This window comes from Typopeltis vanoorti, chromosome 17, assembly GCF_054136105.1.
Source record: "Typopeltis vanoorti isolate ZY-2024b chromosome 17, IOZ_Tvanoo_1.0, whole genome shotgun sequence".
Lineage (NCBI taxonomy): Eukaryota > Metazoa > Arthropoda > Arachnida > Uropygi > Thelyphonidae > Typopeltis > Typopeltis vanoorti.
In genome coordinates, this window is record NC_143565.1 from 85,664,854 (window position 1) to 85,688,568 (window position 23,715).

At 36.5% G+C, this 23,715-nt stretch overlaps 1 protein-coding gene across 2 annotated transcripts in view; it reads left to right on the top strand.

Annotated features, from left to right (window-relative positions):
* The window catches only part of LOC150097593 (protein dpy-30 homolog), an 88,868-nt gene that overhangs the window by 16,392 nt on the left and 48,761 nt on the right, over nucleotides 1-23,715 (top strand). For both annotated transcript variants that reach the window (XM_090406812.1, XM_090406811.1), the window contains exon 2: nucleotides 20,500-20,618. In XM_090406812.1, coding sequence (XP_090262938.1) covers nucleotides 20,500-20,618 — 119 coding nt within the window. The remainder of the gene's footprint in view (nucleotides 1-20,499; nucleotides 20,619-23,715) is intronic.

A 23,715-nucleotide genomic window follows, 5' to 3' on the forward strand; every position in this document is an offset into this window, starting at 1 on the left:
CTATAAAGTACCTGTGGAATAAGCACATTGCATCTGCGAGATAGAGGTTGAAGTGAATCTGTAAGAGAGGGATCATGAACCAAATTGTTCTCCTCTAGACGGCTTCAGGAATTTTTAGGAAAATTTTAGGTGCACCACTCAAAATGTGAGCAGTATTCTAAAGATTGATGAAGTTGGATGGGTCTAAAATAGCATCTTGAACAAAAGAGAATGCCCGGTTTTTTGGATACTGAGTTTATACCAAGAGAGGTTGGAGGTAAATGTTAGTCAAGCAATGAGATCTAATCCTGCCTGGTGATTTGTGTGTTAACGAGGGTAAGGATAAGTGAATTAACATCTCTTTTGGTTGCATTGAAGGTGACCAGATTCCTCATCCCATTGAAGGATAGTATGTATGTACATGAGTCTTTAAGGCACTGGTTATAGATGCTCCTGAAGCTTGGGATGTCTGAACACTGTATCATTTGTTAAATAAGTAGGATGAATGGAGAGTGTTATCATCTGCAAGGCTGCAGATAGGATTAATGGTGACTGAGATTATTATTAAGAGAGACCTCCAGGGAGTCAGGAACTCATCGAGGGAGGCCACATGTTACACAAACCAACTGTCATACTTGTTCTTGAAATCATTCACACTGCTTGCACACACAACATTCCAATGGCAGTCCATTCCAGTCATGCACCATCTTATGAAAAATCTAGCCCTCACCCCTTTCTTAGCGGCATTCACTCTCAGCTTCTAAGAATCTTGTCCTTTCTCCACCCTCCATAAAATGAAATTCCATCAGCTGAAATCCTGTATGACCCTTTCAGAAGTTTGTAAGTCTCAATCATATCACCTCTTTTTCTCCTGTTTGCTAGTCTACAAATTCTCAGTATGTCTTCATAATCACTATTCCACAATTCTTGATATCATATTTAACTCTCTCACTCCACTGTATCAGAATTACAGTAGAAACCAGGAGACCAGACCTGTTCACAATAATCCAAGTAGGTCTTATCAAGGCCTTGTAAAGAGGCAAAATGAGATCCTTATCTTTACATGTGAAAGTTCCTTTTAGTATTGCAATTATCTTTTGAGCTGTTTGCAATCTTTGCTACATGACCCCTGAACTTCAATTTGCTATCTACTAACACTTCAAGATCTCTAGCCTGATCAGTTTCTTCTAGCATAATCCCACCAATATAATATGACATTGGATATCTAATCATGCCAAAGTGCATGACCTTGCATTTACCGACATCCATTTTCCCATAATTCCAGTGTATTCAAATCATTCTGCAAGTATCATATCAGCAGGCATTCCTGATTACCCTACCTATCTTTGCATCATCAGCAAAAAGCTGTGTGTCGCTTGTCAAATCCTTCCCAATATCATTAATGTACAGATTGAATGACATTGGACTATGGACTGATCCTTGTTGTACACCACTAGTTACCTTAAATCTTGCAGACTCACATCCTCTATATGCTACTTTTTGATGTCAGTCAACCATCCTCTTATCCATGTTAATATTTTATAATCCAAACTGATATTCTCCAATTTATGCAACAGCCTTTCATGCTGTATTCCATCAAAAGCCTTTAGCAAAATCCAAAAATATCATGGTGAATTCATTTCCCTTGTCTAGTTCAATGGTAACATTATTATGGAATGTGATTAAGTTGCTAAAACATGCCCTTCCCTTAGTAAACCCATACCATTCATTGTAAAGTAAAGATTCTCTGTCAATCCATTTCTAAATGTGAGCCTTAATTTTTCTAAAATCATTACCACCACTCCTGACATACTGATTGATCGATATTTTTAGATACATCATTCTCCTCTAATTGTCCAATGGGATTATCATACATTCTTTCCATTTCTGTGGAATTTTCCCTGTTCTGAGACTCAAATTATATAGCCTAGTCAAAGGAATAGCCAGTTCACTTGAACACTCTTTTAGCACCCATGCTGATATCCTATCAGCCCCTATTACTGAATTCTTATTCAGTTTGTGCAACAGCTCTAATACCTCCTCTTCATACACCTGAGTGAAGAGGTAACAGTGAACTCAAATATCTTTTAGCAAAATGGGCACTCATTAGTTGAACAACCTCTTCTGCATGTATCAGCCTCACACCATCTGCATTTAGAAGAGTTATTCTTTCATATTCATTCTTTTTTTTTTTTACTTGCAACATATCAATAGAATTCTTGTCTTTAGCTTGCAGAGACAGTTTCTTTTTGTACTCAGACCTTGTGTATTACATATTGTCCAAAACTGCTGTTCTTTAACTGGAAAAAAAATTCTTTCTCCTTATTCCATAATGCTATCTCTTCATTACAATCAGTACTGCTGTATTGAAATCGCCTTTTGCTTGCTCACTAAGCCAAGTTGCCCTATACATTTCTTTGTCTCCACCCTCCACATTCCCTGGTCTTTAGCAAGACATGCAAGATGAGTCACAATAGATTGTGGTGTGGTGCTCTCTTCTCTTCACAACAACCCAGAGCAGTACATAGGTTATCTGCAGATGATTCGGTGCAGCATAGTGTCAACAGCTTCCTTGATGCTTCTGTTCTAGTGACCTCATTGCCAGAGTGATTGCACAGTAACAGTATGAAAGCAACTCTTGCGGGCACTGCCTTTCAACCTGCAAGTCATGAATGGTATCATTGCAGTGGTTTGACAGAATTCTGACTTAGAGGTGTTCAGTTATCATCCCACATTAAGATCCTACAGGCGATGAATTCTCAATGTGTTTGTGGTACCATGAACCTAAAGTTGTTCAGTTCATGCATTTACCACTGAACTTAGAATAATTGGCCATAATCGCCACTGCATTTCATTATTTAGAATACAGACCATTTGCCATGATTGTTGACAGATTGTTCATAACCTTGTCAGGTCAGAGTCTGCCATGGATGTAGCCAGTTGATTGTTGCACCTTAATCTGATATTCACGAATTGAAGCCTCATTCCCACCTACACTAAACTTACTATATTACACTTACCATATTCCATCCATGCCACCATCCCTTCTGCATGCACCAGAATTTCACCATGATTAAACTGAACCAAGGCTATTCACAATTCCACCATGGGATCCTTAGGGATCTCATGCCAGTCCCAAGCCTGGATAAAGGAGGAGGGTAGGTCAGTGAGTATTGATGCTCTGACTGTTAAGAAAAAAAACACAATTGTTATATGATGCCTATACGATCAACAGGTAAAACTTGCCGGCTGAAACGTCGCCCTGTTGAACAAGGTCCGCGATACCGTGAAGGATAAGAATTTGTTGTTTCAAGGATACTTGCGACATAAGACTGAATGAGAAAAAAAAAATTAATTAATGAGTAATCTTGATTAGACTTACCCAGATTTTTGATATAGATATACAGTCATTACGATCCAGGTTGGGGCGATGGAGCAAGGCCTCCACGCTTTCCTTGAACAAACATTCGAACCTATAACGGGATCTATGTAAGAGGCGAGTCCTGGACCAAAGGATGCTGTGGTCATTTTCAATCCCGTGTTGAGCCAATCCAGACTTTTCAGGTTTGTTGTGAAGAATGGATGATTGATGTTCTTGGATTCTTTTTTCAAGAGAACGTCCAGTTTGTCCAAAATAAGAGAGATCACAGTTGCACGGAATTTGATAAACTCTAGGAAGAGATAAAGTTGAGCGTTTGTCTTTAGGAGAAGGAAAATGAGAAGACAATTTGTTAATAGGTGAATACGTAGTTGTTAAATCATATTTCTTTAAAATTCTTGCGATAGGTTCTGAAATACCGGAGATATAAGGAATAGGCACTCGACATATTGAAACTTTGTTGTTTTGTGGAGGATTATAAGAATTGAGAAGACGTTGAGTACTTTTTTCAGAAAAGCCATTGAGTTTCATGTGTTGTTGGATAGTAGAAAGCTCTTTCTGTAGATAATCAAAAGTAGAACAATTAGTTTGGGCTCTTCTGATGAGGCATTTTATAATTCCTGTTTTTTGACATGGATGATGGGCTGATTCTTTAAGAATATAACGACCTGTGAATGTTGGTTTCCTGTATACTGTAGTTGTAAGAATATTTGAAGGTGATCGGATGAGGAGAACGTCTAAAAAAGATAACTGGTTGTTTTCTTTTAATTCCATAGTAAACTTTATGCGATGATGCAAGGAATTAATACTGTTTAAAAAGAAAGGTAAAGCGTTTTTGCTGTGAGGCCAAATAGTAAATATGTCATCTATATATCTTACCCAAAAAGATGGTTGAGGGAAAATAGATGCGAAGAGGAATTTTTCTAAATGTTCTAAATAAAAGTTGGCTAAAGCCAGAGAAAGAGGACTTCCCATGGCCGTTCCTTCTACTTGGCTATAAAATTTGTTTTGACATACGAAATATCCAGAATATTATGAAATCGAATAGTTTTATAATATTTTGAGGAAAGATGTCAGCAAGTAATTTTAAAGTTTCCTTGAGAGGTACATTGGTATATAAAGATTCTATATCAAAACTAACCATAAGATCTGTAGGTTGTAATGAGACATTTTTTAATTTTTCTAAGAAATCTGAGGAGTTTTTTAAAAAAGAATTAGAGTTGCCAATGTAAGATTTCAATAATTTAGCTAGATATTTGGCTATACGGTAAGTAGGAGAATCAATACAATCTACTATTGGACGAAGAGGATAGTCAATCTTATGGATTTTTGGAAGGCCATAAAATCTAGGAGGTCTTGCAAAATGAGTTTTAAGTCTTTCAATTGTGTCTTTATCCAAACTGATGACTTCATCAAGGAGAGAATTTAATTTCTTTAGTTGTCTGTTGGTTGGATTATTATAAATTTCTTGATATGTGGAGCGATCTCGAAGCAAAAGAGAAAGTTTTCTTCTGTAATTTGCTGAGTCCATAACTACTGTTGCTTTTCCCTTGTCAGCTTTAGTGATAATGAGGTGAAATATTTGGTTAAATAAATATCTTTCTTGTGATTACATGATTATATCATTCAGTCTGCGATACCAATTGAGCGATTGGGATTGAAAAGTGAGATACCAAAAGGAAACAGAAACTGAAACTAACAGAACTATTATCAGTAGGAACATGGAATGTACGGACACTTTGGATGTCAGGAAAACTAGAATTGCTTCAGGAAGAAATGAAGAGATATCAATGTGATATACTAGGACTGGCAGAGATGCAATGGACATCATCAGGAGAGAGAGATAAATGGATGCAAAGTCATATGACTTTGCAAGCATGAAACAGAAGTTGGTTTCCTTCTTAACAAAAAAAAAAAAAAAGCTAGAAAGGCACTGTTAGGCTACAAACCAGTTAATGAATGAATCATAGTAGCAAGATTTCAAGCAAAACCATTTAATATATCAATAGTCCAGATATATGCACCCACATCTGACAGCAGATGATGATATTGACTTATTTATGAAGATCTGACAGAGACAATAGAAACAATTCCAAAGCAAGATGTACTAATTATTGAAAGAGATTGGAATGCCAAAGTTGGAATAGATAACGATGGTTGGAAAGCGTCGTGCGAAAATATGGTTTTGGAGAAAGAAATGAACAAGGTGAAAAAATGTTAGAATTTGCAATCACTAAACTATGATTACGCTTAAAAGAAGATTGATAACATCAGTATCAAACTTTTCAAGGAGTGGATATAGACTTGGATCATAGTTTAGTAATTGCAAACATCAAGTTGAAATTAAAAAGAAAATATAAACCATATCATCAGAAACGAAGAGACACTTCTAGAATAAGTGAAGCAGAAATAGGAAGAAGGTATAGAACAGTGTTAGAAGAGAAACTTAAAAGTGTGGACAAAGAAAAAAATTCGAATCTAAGAGTGAAAGGAGTAATGGAGGCGATAGAAAAAACAGTACCAGAAGAAGATAAGATCAAGAAGTGGATTAAACAAGAAACAGTGAAGTTTGTACAGGAGAAGAGAATGTTGAAGATAAGAAGGGATACATCAGAAGAAATAGAGGTGCAGTATAGAAGAAAGTGTGATGAGGTGAAAAAAGCAGTTAGAATGGATAAGATGAAATGGTTAGAAGCTCACTGCAATAATATAGAACAGCACTATGGAGAGCATAAAACTTGGGAGGTGTACAGAATGATTAGAACCATTAATAGCAGGTCGCAATCAAAACAGACTACAATTCAAGATGAAAAAGACAAAGTATTGATGAATAAAGATAAAATTGTACACTGGTGGACAAGATACTGTAGTGAGTTGTATGAAGATAAACTAGATTTAGATAGCGTTGAGAAACTGATTGAAGCAGATATCACCACCAGGTAATGAGTGTGATATGGACATTTTAAGAGAAGAGGTAGAAAAAGCAATAGGATGGCTAAAAGACAACAAGAGTCCTGGTAATAATAACATCACTGAAGAAATGATTAAATATGGTGGCAAAAGTGTGGTTACAGAAATGCACCAACTATGTAATATGATATGGAAAGAAGGGAAAATGCCAGAGGTGTAGGTGAAATTGATATTAGTGATATTATACAAGAAAGGAAATAAGCCAGAGTGCAGTGGCGGCATGTGATGTTTTAAGTAGGGGTGCTGCCTATACAAAATAATTTTTAAAAAATTATTTTTTTCCTAATCAGAAGAAAAACATTTGGAAAAAAAATAATTTTTTAAAAATTATTTTGTATAGGCAGCACCCCCACTTAAAACTTGAATGGGCCACCACTGCTAGAATGTAAAAATTATAGAACAATTGCTTTGACAAGTCACCTTGGTAAGGTGAATGATATTTACAGAAAGATTGAGAACACATTTGGAAGCATACCTTGCAGACAAGCAAGCAGGATTTAAAAACATAGAAGCACAGTTCAACATATTTTGACAATGTGGTTAATAGCAGAGAAAGCTAGGAGAAAAAACAAAAACATATATACCTGCTTTGACATTTGACAGTATCAACCAGAAAGTGACATTAGCAGTGCTAGAGGTCCTATGGAATTGATAGAAAACTAATAGCTATATTAAGAGATATTTACAGGAATGCAGTTGCAGCAGTTAGAATAGGTGATGATTTTGAGAAATGGTTTAGAACAAGCAGAGGTACTAGACGGGGACCCAATATCACCAAGCATTTCATAGCACATTTAGAAAGTGCAATGGATAAAATGAAGGAAGGTGCAAAAGGAATATCAGTACATGGGATGAGAATTAACAATCTGAGATTTGCAGATGACATTGTTATTATGGAAGAAGACAAAAGAGAACTACAAAAAACATTGAAACTGTTAAATGAGGAAGGAATGAGATTTGGACTTGTGATGAACTTGGAAAAAACAAAGACAATAGTATTTGGTTTTTCAAATACCATTTGGGAAGTAAAATGATGTATGATTTGGACTGTAAAAAAGAAATAAAGATCAGGATTGCAAAGGGAAGAACAAATCTGAAAGCCATGGATAACATCTGGAAAAGTAAAGTGATCAGCCTGCAAAACAAAACTAAGAGTACTAGAAACATGCATCTTTAGCGGTGTACTGTATGGATCTTAAACATGAGTAATAAATAAGGAATCAAGAAAAAGAATTTTGGCATTTGAAAGAACTTGTTACAGGAAGATTCTAAGAATAGGATGGGTACAAAAAAATCACAAATGAAGAGCTCTTTCAGAAGATACAACCAAAGTAGAATCTAATGCAGAAGCTTATAAAATCGAAGCTGCAATTATTTGGACTCATTCTGCAGATGTGTCCAAATAATTGGATTGGTGCGGAACAGAAACTGCAACATTGTGCACTGGACAAAGAAAGGTGGAAGAAGATAGTGAAGGAGGACACCAACGGGCAGTGAGCCCATGGTTCGTGATGAAGAAGGCTATTCACACATCTAGTCATCTGTAGGGTCACTGGGTCATTCTGTCAAGGACACCAACCTTGTTCCAATGAGCACATCATCATTGTGAGTCACACAGAATGATGATGATGTGCACGTTGGAACATCCCAATAGTTGCTGTAGCAGGATGTTAGAGTTTGAATGGACACATCTGCCTCTTCATGGCTTTAACATTGTCATTGCTAGAGCCATTTGCCTACATCCTGTGCATAGGCAAATGGCTCTCCGCACTGTTAATAAGACTTCTTACTAGGCTCCCTCTAATGTTTGTACTCTCAATATGAGAGGTGTTTTGATTAATTGGCTAGTTTATTTGGCTAGAATTTCATCCAATGTCTATTAGTGTCTGCCTCACTGAGAGACATGTTCACTCCTGTCATTCATCCACAATCTTGATTGATATTCTTTCACTTAAACATTCACAACAGTGGGCAGATATCACATAGCAGCCAATGTTTTGTTTTAATTTCACAATTGGATTCCCTGGTCCATGCCAGTTCTGAGTTGCTGCCCAAACGGTCAACTGAAGCATTCCACGAGAAGGTCATGCTGGTCTGGGCTCAACCATTCTATCACTAAAGCTTTGCTCAATCCTGGCACAGTCCCATACCAACTTTGGACCCTAGCCTGACTGGCCAATCCTTCTCCCAAGGTTATAGGTCCATCTTGCCAGTTTCCCTTACCTACATTACTGTCAACTAGAAGCTGTTTGCCATGGAGACTTGCTGCACATATTATTATTATTATTTATTATTATTATTACGGGCAACTCCAGGGAGTCATTAGACTCATCGAGGGAGGCCCCAAATCATTTTCATCACAACTGTTCGACATTCATACAGTATCTATCATACCTCGCCTTAAACTCATTCACTGTCACAGCATCCACCACAGACTCAGGGAGCGCATTCCACTCATTCACTACTCTAAAAGTAAAGAACCCAGCTCTAACACCTTTACTAACCACACTTTTGCCCAGTTTCCATGGATGTCCCCTAGTCCTCCCACAACCAGCCCTGTTCTCAAAAATATCTTCTGAATTAATTTTATAGAAACCCTTCAGTAATTTGAATGTCTCAATCATATCTCCCCTCCTCCGCCTATCAACCAATTTTTGCAACCCACAAATCCTCAACCTGTTCTCATACGGTTCATTCCACAGACCTGCTATCATCTTGGTCACTCGCCTCTGGATCCTCTCCACCTCCTCCCCATCAAGAAGAAACCTAGGTGACCAAATCTGAGCACAGTAGTCGAGATGAGGTCTTATCAAGGCTCGATACAGAGGAACAATAACCTGCTTGTCTCTGCTTGTCAACGTATTCTTCAGCAACCAAGTGATTTGATGAGCTGATTTGGCCACTTTTGCAATGTGTCCCCTAAATTTCAATTCCTTATCCACCAACACTCCTAAATCTCGTGCCTCATCAATTTCCTGGAGCACGGTTCCACCAATGCAGTAAACTGCCTCCCATCTTTTCACCCCAAAATGCATAACCTTACATTTTGCCACATTAAATTGACATCCATTCTCCCTAGCCCAGACCTCCAATCTATCCAAATCATCCTGCAAAATTTTGACGTCATCTGCATTCACTATTGCCCTACCCAACTTCGCATCATCCGCAAACAAATGAACTGTTCCTCTCAGATCCTTTCCTATATCATTTATGAACAAATTAAACAGCAGTGGTCCAAGAACAGATCCTTGTGGTACACCACTAGTCACAGGCCGTCTTGTGGACTCTACTCCTGAGTAAACCACTCTCTGATATCTCTCCGTCAACCACCCTCCTATCCATCTCACCAACCCTATGTCCATTCCCATATGCTGCAATTTACTGATTAGAATTCCATGTGGTATCCTGTCAAAGGCCTTAGCAAGGTCCAGCAGAATCACTGTAAACCCATTACCCTTATCCAGTTCAGCCGTCACTGTGTTATAATACGTGAGCAAGTTACTGAGGCATGACCTACCCTTCACAAAACCATGCTGTCCCCGATACAGTATCCCATTTTCTTCTATCCAATCTTGTATTTTCCTCTTGACTATTTTCTCTAAGACCTTGATAATGATTCCTGTTATGCTGATTGGCCGGTAATTTTCAACAGCAGCCTTGGAACCACCTTTGTGCAGTGGAACTATTTTCCCCTCTTTCCACCCCCTTGGGACTGACCCAGTCCTGAGGCTCAAATTAAACATAATGGTCAAGGGCACTGACAATTCTTTGGCCGCTTCACGTACGACACGAGCTGGTATACCATCCAATCCCACAGATGTATTGACATTGAGGTTCTGTAATAGACTAGCTACCTCTACCTCATTCATCACAATTCCAGTATAAGCTGTTGGTTCCTCCATTTCCGCAAAGCCACCACCTGGATGATATACTCTTGCAAAGTGTTCGCTCAGTAATTCCACAACATCGACTGATTCAGTTACCTCCCTACCCTCAGCATTTTTTAAGATCATTCTACCATGAGCATTTTTCCTTTTACTTGCAACATATTGAAAAAACTGTTTGGGATTCTCTTTAGCCTGCATGGCCAATTTCCTTTCGTAATCTGCTTTTGCTTTTCTTACCACCCTTGTTACCATCCTGGCCTGAGCTTTATACTGTTCATGCACCTGATGGTCACCCTTCTCCTTAAATTCCCTCCACAATTGTTTCTTTTTTTGCAGCTCAAGCTTAATAGTGTTATTCATCCATTTAACCCCTACCTGATTTATTATTCGGACTCTTGGTATACAGTCAACCATTGCCTCCTGCAAACATATGGGTATGATCGGCACAAAAATCACACTCCCTCAAATTTTCAAGGGCTGACAGGAGTGCTCCAGACACCACAAGAGGTGCAAAGTTTAAATGCCTGAATTGATTCCCCCCCCCCTTTCACATCTCCTTCTTAGAAGAATGTTAATCACCTTGCAAATTCATGTTCAGCTTATTGGGGTTGACCTGAACCATCTTTCCTTTTGGTCACTTATACTGACAGTGTCTGCTATTTAACTGGAGATAAAGAAAAACATACTTTAAAATCTTGTCCAGATTTCAGCTTATTAATGTTACTAATTTTTAATCAAGGTTAATAAAAATCCATATTTTTGCTAAACCAAGCAAATACTTATATTTTGTTTATGTTTGTGTTATCTGCCTAAGATGGTTTTAAGCTCCAAAGTTAGGAACTCATACAAAACATTGTGTATATATATATACACCACTGAATAATAACACTCTTTTTGTTTTCTTTTTTAAAATGATAAACCATATTTATTGTCAACATGGTTGTCTGAGTGGTTAGCATACCTGCTCTCCAACCAACAGGCTTTGGGTTCAAATCCCACTGGGAGCATGGATGATTGTAAAAGCATAGTGTTCCATTTACATCATTCATGAAGTGTTTTTGAACAGCTTTTCTCTTGGCACCATGTTATATGCCTTTTTCCAAATTTGTAAAACTTAAATATGAGATTGTTATATTCCCATGATTTCTTAAAATAAAGATCTGAACTTGATAATCTCGGTTTGGTCTGAATCTAATTTGAATGTGAGAATGCATAATTCTCACATTCAAATTTATTTCTCTTTTTATAGATGGGTACTGCGAGAGCTCTCTGTCAGTCATCTAGAATTTGGCGTTCTGAATTATGCATTGCAGCCACTGTAAAACTGGGCTGTTTTACAGTGGCTGTAATGTAAAAATGCCTGGTCTGCTACATCTACTCTATATGCCTTTCCACATTCCAGTCTTCTGATAGCTTTTTTTTTTCCTGTCTCAAGTATTGTTTTGTACTCTTGATTGCATTCCTCTTGGGTATTTTTTACACTTTTCAATTACTGCTGCTTTATTTAGTAGTCTTTCAACATAATTATTCTAGACATTCTAGAATATCTAATATATAATATCTATCTTCAGTTTTCATGTCACTTTTATCATCTTTGATTCCTTTTACAGTACTCTTTCATCCATTTCTAGGTGTTCCCCCCCCCCCCCCCCAATATATTTAGTGTTTTGAACTTCCCGAACATTTTGCCACCTTCCTGTATCTTCTGTATGAAAGGATTGCAGGAAGAAGCAAGAATGAAGAGTGAGAAAGTGAAAATTGTTAGTCTGTTACCAAGACATTGCTGTACTGACAAACAATTAGATGTGCAGGCTGTCTAGAAGGAATGTTGCAAGTTTTTGGTATATCGAATGAGTTTAAAGGAAGAATGTATTTATATAAGAGAGATGGCCTGTACTTAAACGTGTTTGATATTGGAGGTCTGGAAAAATTATTTGTTGGTATAAGACCTATTATGATGATCAAGAAGCTAGATCATGATGAGAGGAATGATGAGAATCTATACATAAGAGTGATAGGTTAAATGATGAAAGGCTAATTGTATGCTCTTTTGGTTCAGACTTAAGTGTATGTGTGCAAGGATGTTAGCACATAGTAAGACAGATGTAAATAGAGACCTGCAGTGTGTCCAACTTGCCATGCATCACCAAATCGACCTGATATGTGTTAAATGAATAATCGTCATGTTTGACTTTAATTATCTGAACATTGAGTGGGTAGTAGTGAAGTCTTATGAGAAGAATGAATTTGAATTTATTGAGCTGTTGCAAGACAACTTTCTCAAGCAGCATATTACGAGGAGCTCACAGTCAAAGAATGCTAAGCTAGGTTATTTAAATTTACAGCTGAAGCAACTCAGGCTATGAGACCCAGTGTATTATGTCTGTTAATTGTGTGTTCTTATGGCCATTTGCTGTTATGCAGGATGAAAAACTTGATTTTCCTTGAGGGATAACCCTTCCACCTGCATGAAACTGGCTAACTCACCTTTGATTGAAAAGCCCTGATCAAGAGTTCACATCTTAGATGGGATTCAAACCCAGGCTCTTTCCAATCAAAGTCATTGAAACTGACTGTGCTACAGAGGCTCAAGAGGGTAAATCTGATAATAGTGTTAGAGACAGTTTCATTTAAAGATATGATTCTTCTGCCTCTCCAGTGGGTGACTGTGATCACTGTGAACATAGTGGCCTGGTAAGTCGCTAAATATGTGGATGTTTCATATAGTGTCAGATGGCATTTCATGAACTAAAAAAGCAGGAAATTACAAAGTTCACTTTGTAATTTCCTGCTTTTGGTCATCTTGTTCTTCTTGAAAATCGGCTACTGAAAAGGACATAATCTTATTAAGTAGGAGATTCTTAAGAACAAGATGTGGAAGAATTACTGTTTTCATAAGGTTGACATCAGTTATGAAAATTATAATTATGCAGTCCAAGAAGAGTTAAAAGTATTGTATAGAATGTTTCAATGTATTGAAAGAAATTGGCTCTGTGAGCTAAAGCCTGTCTTAATGTTGCAAGTAAAAGAAAGAAAGAATAATATAGAGCTAGTCAGTGTAGATGGTATCCTATTGTCGGATGCAGAAGAGATCGATCATCTAATGGAAGAATGCATGATAATACTGCACGAGTGTTGCAAAAACTTATGTGTTTAAGTGGTGTTGACGATTTTAGAAAACTTGGTAACAACTTGCATACAGTAATGAGTTGACAAAGAATCTTTGTGATGAACAATATGGGTTTACTACAAGAATGTCATGTTTAACTAACTTGCTCACATTTATGATAATGTAACAGATAGTCAGATGGGGGGGGGATTGGATATAGCATAATACTATTGAACTAAGGCTTTTAATAGGATACAGAACAGAAAGCTGTTGCACAAGTTGGATTTTCTCTCTCTTTCTCTCGCGCACACACAAGAGGTGCAAGAACCGGTATCACATTATTGCTATGTGTCATGTACAGGTAAGAATTGAGATAGAAGTAATCTAGTAACATTTTTCTTGAAGAGCTGGAGACTGTAATTGTTCATGTAACACATTAAGGAATGCTGTTCCAGAGGACAGAGGCAGATAGAATAAAGAGAGAGAGAGAGAGAGAGAGAAAAACAAGTTTGACTTGTTTGTTGTACCAAAAAGAAATGTTGGACTGCTGCTGCTCTTGTGTTAACAGGCTCAGAGGAATGATGGCTACCTGTTTCTGTGATATGGAAGTACTTGTAGAAGAGACACAGAGCTTGAAATATTGCAGCTGTGAGATGGAAGTTGAAGTGAGCGTGTGAGGGAAGGGTCATCTATGAGCCAGATTGTCCCCCCCCCCCAGATAGCATCAAAAATTTTTAGGGATGTTTAGGTGCAGTGCCCCAAATGTGTAAACTGTATATGGCTCCCTTCCCATAATGCATATCATTATACACATCTGAAAGGGTGTGTGTGTGCTTTGCATTATGGGATACTAAGGCAACTGATGTGAAGTCATTAGTCTCTATATATACAAGTAGCCCAGTTTGTGAAGATATTTCACATGCAACTTGAAAATACTTCACATGCATTAAACCAAATATATAATTTCTTGGCATCTTTAATTTATAGTGTAATTAAGTGAAAAAACTAACAGTATTCTAAGAATTTGGGATTTGTATAGGATTAGTAGGTGTAAAAGGTGTAATCTTGAGCAGAAACGAATGCCTAGTTTTCTAGGTGCTGAATAAGCTATTCATGTAATATATTTATGCTAGGTTAGGCGAGGCTGGAGGGGGTAAATATCAGTATAAGGAAAGTGATCTAATCCTGTCTGATGATTTGTGTATTACTGAGGATAAGGGAATGAACTGAGATCTCCCTTTTGTGAGGGAAAGGCAGGACTATATTCTGGTGACACTGGAGGTGACAAAGTTATCCTTGCCCCACTGAAGGATGTATGGAGATGTTTAAGGCATTGCTTGCAGATGATCTTAAAGCTTGGTATGTCTGAGAACTATCTTCTTTCACTACGTGTTATTCCCGCTTCCTATGCAGGGTCTACATGTTACTTAGATGCGACTTCTTGTTAGTACCACTCCCAACCGACTTGTCACCTAGCCTGCTGGGGGGGGGGGGGGATATATTTTTGACTGTAGAAGTGTATGTTCACGAGGCCGGTTTGCCTGCTTGCGGGATGAAAAACACCAGATAAACTGGCAGAAAAAAAAACCTACTGCCCATGCCCAAGACCGGCTAACTTGGCTATGGCTGAGGAAGATCCTCAAGTTCCTTACGTCTTCGACAGGAATCGAACCTGGGACACTCCTTCCCCAGGCATATGGTTGAAAAGCGCAAAGCCACTAGGCTAACCGCACTGACATGTCTGAGACTATATGGTTTGTCAAAAGAGTAGTATAAGTGGAGTGTACTCTCAGTGTACTCAGAAGATCTGTGGATAGAATTAGTAATGATTGAGGGTAGGTCATTTATGTATAGGTGATGTAACAGGGCTTTGAGGCACTCCCTGTATTTGAGCTTTGCCACCAATGGCAAAGCTCAGAGTGGGTACTCTGACACTCAGTGAACGCATTACTTGAGGAGGTGATTTACCTTTGTCATCTGTGTAGTTGTTGGAGGAAAATAGTGATGCCAGGAGATTGCTTTATCTTCAAGTGGGGAGATGCAAATGTAAGTGAGCAGTAGTTGCATCTAATGGCCTTTACAAGGAACCAGAAGGCACGTCAGGAAGTGAGTTTTCTGCTATTGGTCATTATGAAGTTGGATTTCGAATTATGAAAATCTCTTAACAGTGCTTGGAGCGTTTTAACAAGAATAAAACCAATTTTGTATCCATTTATTACTATGGATAGACTTGGATTCACCATTACACACCAGAATCCAAACAGTAGTGAAAACAGTGGACAGAAGCAGGTTGTTCAGTGCCATAGAAGACAAAGTCGGCTCGATTAGCAGGAAAGTCATGGCATCGATGTTTTGGGATGCTATTAATTATCTTGAAAAGGGTAAAACAATAACCGGGGAATATTATTCTGATCTTTTAACCAGACTAGAAGAAAAAATTCGAGAGTAAAGACCCGGTTTGCAGAAGAAAAAAAAATCATCTTTCATCAGGACAATGCACCTGCCCACAAAGGTGTTTTGGCAATGGGAAAATTAAAGGATCTGCACTATGAATTGTTGGTACATCTGCCTTTTTCCCAGATTTGGCTCTCTCTGACTTCTATCTCTTCCCAAAACTAAAATTCTTCCTCGCTGGTCAGAGTTTTTCTTCGAATCAAGAAGTGATTGCAGCCTATGAGAGTGGCATGAAAATTGCAGCTGTAGAGGGGTATTTTACAGATCTTACTGAGAACCACTACAGGGATGGGATAATGGCACTTGAACATTGCTACAATAAATGTATTAGTCTTAAGGGAGATTATCTTGAAAAATAAAAATAATTTTGAAATTATAAATCGCTTTTTTCATTGTTAGGCCGAGAACTTTTTAGACCACCCTTGTATAGTGCCATGGGTGGGCTGAGGGTTTTTTTCCTTCTCATTTTTATCAATTTTATATATTTTTTGTAATTTTTTTTATTTATTTTTACGTAGTCAGAAATGCTGCTCTTACAGACTAAACATGTACTTTTTTTCACCAGCCACTTCAGGCCTCTAATAAGCAGGGATGGTGGTCTCACACTGGATGATGAAATTCATCTTTGGTGGGATTCAAACTATTTGGTTGATATATTTGAATTACTCAAAGATCTATATATAATAATAAATTTGGAAGAGGAGAATGAGGCTTACTTCCTTCGACTACAATCACACACAATTTACAAAAGCTCTGGCAGAAAACGGGACATTCAGTAGCTCATCAACACTGTTTCCCCATTGTAAATATGGACAAAAAAAGTTATTAGTTATAGAAAATTATATATTAATAACTTGTCTATATCAGTTTGCACTTAATGTATGCAAAACAGATGAAAGTCAGAAAACAAAAACAGCAACTCATGATAAATGACAATGTTCACTGGATTGGTTGACAGAATAGCCAATCACAGCCACTGATTTCTGAGTGCTGTTGTCTAAGCGCACACACACTCTGCCTCACCTTCTGTAGTTTAAAATTACTGGAATGCTAAGAATTTGACCTGCTATCTCTATGTCTGTCCATATTTGTGACCACACACACACATACCTGGACTATTATCGTGACTAATGCATTGTTAACACACCAAAAAATGTCCTATTGTGTTTAATTTTAGGAATCATGTGAAGCCAGGAAACAATTAGGGGAGTCTCTAACAGGAATAAATGCAAAAATATATTGGTAATATTGCTATTCTGTGGGTGTGTACTGCACACCTAGCACACACCCTGAATATACGCCCCTGGTAACCGATATGGTAAGAAAGGCCAAAGCAGAGCATGAAAGGCAATCATGCAGTACAGGCCTAATATAATCCCAAAGAGTTCTTTCAGTATGTTGGAAGTAAAAGGAAGAATGTTTATGACAGAATGATTTTAATGAATGCTGATGATAGGGTGATAACTGAATCAGTCAAAATAGTAGAATTACTAAGCAAACCCTTTGCAAGAGTATATCATCCAGGTGAAGAGTAACAAGAGAGGGAAACCTTATATGGAAACTGAGGTAAGTGAGTGAGCTGAAGGTGCATAGCATATTACAGAACCTTGATGTGAATACAGCTATGAGATTAGATGGTATACCAGCTTGAATTTTACAAGAAGGTGCTAGGGAATTGGCAGTGCCTTTTGACTGTGTTATTTAATCTTATCTTGGCTCTGGGTTAGTCCCAAGGAGGTGCAAAGAGAGGAAAATAGTTCCACTGTATAAAGGAGGCTCCAAGACAGATATTACAAATTACTGACTGATCAGCATATCAGGATTGTAGTCAAGGTACTGGAGAAGTTGATCAAAATATGGGAATGGGATACTATATGGGGGGGGGCAACATTGTTTTGTGAAGAGTAGGTTGTGCCTCAGTAACTAGTTGACATTTTATAATACAATGGCAGCTGAGTTGGATAAAGGTTTACAGTAATACTGCTGGACTTTGCGAAGGCTTTTGACAGGATACCATATGGAATTCTAATCGATAAATTGTTGCACATGGGGGATGGATATAAAGTTCCTGAAATGGATAAATGGGTGGTTGATGGAAAGATATGAGAGAATAGTTTATTCGGGAGTAGTCCAGTAGAAGGCCTGTGACTAGTGGTGTGCCACAGGGCTGTTCTTGAGCTATTACTATTTAAATTGTACATTAATGATGTAGGAAAGGATCTGAGAGAAACTATTGAGTTGTTTGCTAATGAAGTAAATTGGTAGTGATAGTTCATAAAGATTTTAAAGTTTTGCAGAATGATTTGGATAGACTGGCAGTCTGAGAAAAGGAGAATGGATGTCAGTTTAATGTGGCAGAGTAGGCTATGATTTTGGGGTGAAAAGATTGTCAGCTGTGTACCACATTGAACTGTACTCCAGGAAATTGATGAAGCCAGAGATTTGGGGATGTTAGTGGATAGGGAGTTAAAATTTAGAGGGTTTATTGCAAAAACGACTAAAGCAGCTCATCGGATTACTTGATTACTGAAGAATATCCTGATGAGGAGAGACAAGCAGGTTATTATAACTTTTTATAGAGGTATAATAACCTTGGTAAGACCCCATCTTAACTGCTGTGTGTGTGTGCGTGCACACACACACACACACACACACACACACACACATGCAGATCTGGTCACCTGGGTTTCTTGGTGATGTGGAGGAGGTAGAGACAAATGCTCGAGATGGTAGCAGGTTTATGGAATGAACCTTATGAGGACATATTGAGCATTTGTGGGTTACAGAAATTGGTTGACAGGCAATAAAGGGGTGATGTGATTGAAACATACAAATTACTGAAGAGTTTTTACAAGATTAATACACGGGAAATTTTTCAGAACAGGTCTGGTGGTGGGAGAACTAGGGATCTTCCTTGGAAATTGAGCAAAAATGTAGTTAGCAGAGGCATCAGGACTTTTTAATTGGAGAGTGGTAAATGAGTGGAATTGGTTGCCAGAGTTTGTTGTCGGTGACCGTGAATGAGTTTAAAGCAAAGTATGATGTAGCAAACATTGCAAACATGACTCAGAGGATAATTACAATGCTGGAATATTGTCATATAAGGATAAGAAGTCATAATTTATGCCTCTTTATAAGGCCTTGGTATATTCTCATCAGGACTATTGTGTATAGATCTAGTTTCCATGGTAATGTGGTTACAGTGTAATGGATGCAGAGGGGTGGGGTAGAGAGAGAGAGAGGTGATATTGGAACTGTGGAATTTAGATTATTAGGACAGATTTGGAATTGTTGGACTGCAGGAACCTGCAAACAGAAGATAGAAGGCTGATCTGATGCAAATTTCTGAAAGGATCATATAGGATGGTAGTAGATTAAATTTTTCATTTTATGAAGGTTGGGGAGAGAACGAGAGGCATCCATGGAAGTTGAGAATACATATAGTCAAGGAAGGAGAACTAAATTAAATATTTATGATATGACATTTTGCCAGCTCAAGTTAGCATTATCAAAGGCTTTGAAGACACATACGCACATTAGGCAAAGAGTATAATTAAAATTATTTTTAGTTGTTTTTAAATTATTTATTTTCATTCCTGTTTCTAGGTAGTTTTATTTCATAAACTTCAACATGAATCCTTATAGTCCAATCTTTAGTGCACCTCTGAATGTCACTTTCTTTTCAGAACTTTTGTGTGTGTAGGTGTACACACACACACACACACACACACACATTTTTATGTGAATTAATTTTTCTCTGCTCAAAACTAAATGGTGATCACTTCCTATTTCAAGTCCCTTATTATTATCATCATCGTGAGGCTTCTATTCCTCTATCTCTCTCACACACACACACACACACACACACACACACACACACACACACACACACACACAGAGCTCATCATGCATTCGCTGTCTCTGCACTCATCACATTTTTAGGCAATGTTCCAATCACCTACCACTCTATGCAAAAAATCTACTCCTCACCCTTGCTCACACCCTTATATAGTTTCCAGGGATAACATCTTGTTCTCTCCCTGTCTCCAGACATTCTATGAAAAATTCATCCACATAAATCTGGTAATTACCACTTACCAATTTATAAGTCTTGATCATTTCCTCCCCCCCCTCCTTTTATCCACTAGGGTCTGCAGGATAAACTCTATATGCGGTTGTATCCTGAACTCGTATAAAGATATTAGTCTCAACAATAACAGTCAGTGAGACTTCTTATTTCTTGTGTCTTCATGTGAATTTTTGCATACCTTTCTTGAAACACGGTGTTTTTGATTATTAGTCCACACTTCTGCACAGAAATTCAGCAGGTAGTTGCCATTAATTTCTTTCTCCAAATTTTTCCAGAACATTTCTGCATCCAGTATTCATTTCCTACTCTGTTATTTTGATCTTTCAACAAAGAAAATATCACATAGATTAAAAAATATTTCATTATTCTATGTGTTACTTTATTTTTGTGGAATAATACTGCAAATCATATTCCTAGCATGTCCTTTCTCCAGAAACCTATGCAATGATATTTATATTTGCTGTTATAAAATTTTTTTAATGCAAAGTTTTGTTACATTCTAAGTTGAAATTTTATCTTAGAAGTGTTGAACATTAAGTCTACTGTTTTATTAAAATAGAATATCAAAACATATAGAATTATGTAATATTAGAATTGAAAGAATTTAACTTCATTATTTTCTTACTTGCAGAACAGCAAACTGCTGAACCAGTTATAACAAATCAAGTTGAAACCCCTTCTGAAACATCAGGCGAGAACAGTAATGCTGCAAGTACTGCAGCTGCTTCTGTTGTTACCGAGAATGTTCAGGTGATAATTATATATTGAAATTTTGCTTCCTTTTAAGTAAATTTTCATGAAACTAGTCAAGAAAATAAAAAAATAGTTTGTATGTGATATTTGTGTGCGGAAAAAGACCGGAAAACATATTCCTAGAAGTTTTATTTTCTTATTATTTATGAGTTTTCCATGTGTTATCAATGTATGAATTATAAATTGATAACACATGAAATAGTTACTGATGATTATTTTCCAAATAGGAAGAATATTTTTCTCAAAAATATCAGTACACAAAAAATGACTACACAAATTAAAACTTTTTATTATAAAGTTTACTAATATACCAAATTGACTTAATTTATTGGGATTTTCAGGATTAGTTATCGAACGAAAATAGCAATCACCAATGATAGGTCTAGGGAAGGAATTGGCAGCTTGTCAGGTGTCACTGTATATTGCAGAAAAATATAACAATAGCAAAAAAAAAAAAAAACTCATTTTTAAGAAAGAAATGGGGGGGAAAAAGATGCAGAAAGGTACCTTCTTTTTATATTAAAGAGGTTCATTCTGTTTTGCTTACATAATTTTTAAACAGCCTAATATTGTAAAGGAAAAACCACCATCAAGTTTAACTTTCTCCTGAAGCAATTTGTAACTTGTTCTAGGGAGGAGTTACCACCTGAAGGTCTTAGAGCTGTCTCTCAAAGTGTAGTTGCCCCCCCCCCCCCAGGATATACAAAAGGTCTTTTAGTAGATATGTGGCTTTTTCTTTTTTTTTAACTTTTATATTTTTGTTGCCATATTGTTACAAATAGGTACAGGTCTGTTCTATAATTCATTATTCAGAAAAAAAATCTAAAAGATGTTTTAAACAAAATGCGTCCCTGAGCATGTATCATTTAACTTCCACCAGGGCCACATCTAATTAACAGCACGATTGCATTCCAGCTACGTGGTTCAAGCTGTTTTCATTGAAGTCTTGAATTCAAATAGTTCAAAACACAGAACTGTATGCTAAAAAAAAAATTCATCTCATTAACTTTTTTTTATATAGAAATTTTAAATTTCACAATTTTTGTTTCTATTGTATGTACTGTACTCCCAGATGCGAGACCCTTTGACATTTCTACACATGTCAGAAAAAGGAAAATCCATTTCGATAATAGGGTAATCAATCCATCTTGTGAGATGAGTTGTCTATTATTACACGTCAGAAACTTTTCTTTTATGAACATTGTAGTTTTTAAAGTAGTAACTATTTTGCTTGTATAGCAGTTGGAAAATTTTACATATAAAGCATGATTTTCCATGTTGGTGACCAATTCATACATCCTTTACTTTTTTCTCCCCTTCAGCATGAATTGACTATTCTTGACAATCTGCCAGATCTGGTTCTATGAACTGTGAGCATACAATATATTGGATTCCTATAACTAATAACTTATTTAATAATTTATAAGTGGTTTCATTTTGTAATTTATTGTAACTCAAATGTTAAAATATGAATACCTTTATAATTATTTGTGATTGAATCAAATATATTTATAGCTTCTCCTGAATTGTCTTTGCCTGTGGGTAAGGCAGTGTTACTATAATTTTAAAAGGGATATGTGGATACTGAAAGTTTGGGAAATGCTGTTCTAGCATTAAATGTAATTTCCATTACTGAAATATTTTTGGAATCTAGCATTTTTGAAACAATACAGTGATCTCATATTGCCAAACTGGCTTTGGATGTCATCTGAACATATACTAGAAAATGGAAAAATAGTAACTGGATTAAACTTCCAGTTACTATTTATCCAGATAAAAATTCTTCCAAAACATTCTTTTGGAAGAATTTTTAGCTAGGTTTCATGATTATCATCAGTGCACTTGATCAAAATTTCTGGGTTGGAATTACATGCGAAGTAGAATACAGCAATTAAAATTAACAGCACTGATGGTTATGAGAATTAATACGTGATAGAATTTTCCATAAAATGGTATATGTTGACTAATTGAAATGTAAGTTAACATTTAAAATTAATTCTGATGTAAATGTTCCATTAACCAGATGAAATTTACAAAAACTATTTATGGTATAGAATTCTGACTAGTAGTTTTTGTAAATTTCATTTGGTTTAGTTATTCTATTTATTTCGACTTACTTTTCTGTATGATCTTGGATACTAGAAAACAATCGGTGTATAAAACATTGAACTCTTCCTTTAAGTTGGTTTAACTGACTTTATCTGGGACTTTCCAAGATAGGTAATATTCATTGATTTTTGTACGTGGACTTTTTTTTTTTTTTAATTTAGAGATTCATTCAATTAGTAACTTGGTATTTCCTTTGAATTCTCCTTTGCAATTGATGTGGCAAAGTGATTAGTAGTTATGTCATGAGAAACAAAATAATTGCAGGAAAGATAATAGAAGAAATTGTGAGAAATAGAACAAAAGAAATCACTATAAACATCACAAGAAATTGCAGGAAACAGAACAAAGAAAATGGTAGGAAATCATACATTGATGACAGAACATGGCAGGAATCAGACATAAAACACGAAGATGAAGTACAAATACAACAATAATGGGAGACTTAAGAAAGAACTAGAAGAGTATGAAATTATAAAAATGAAAATTCAGAATTAACATTTCAATTTCAAACTGCTACATTGGTTTAAATGAATGTCATACTCGAAGTCTTCATAGTAAATGAACTAAATATGTTCAGACTGTACCATTCAAATCAAAAATGTGGTTTAAAAATTCTAAGTCAGAAATTTAGAATCGACAAATGATTAATGAATTGAATGCAGAAAGTAAAAAGTAAGGTTTAAATATAATCACAATCAAAACAAAAATAATTATAAATACATCACCAAAAAGCCAGTATATAGTACAGTGCTTTCCAAACTTTTCATGTTGGTGACACACTTTTTAGACAAACATAATTTCGCGGCACAGTAATTCAGTCTGATGTGCCTCTCATGGGTCACGTGGCCAGATCGGATGTAGTTTAAGTATATGCTTTTACAATTATATTTTGTATAACTTTTAGAATGTTTATTTAAAAATCTCTTCTTGTTTATATTAGAATTTTAATATGATATATGAGCTTCAATGGATGAACACAGCTTTT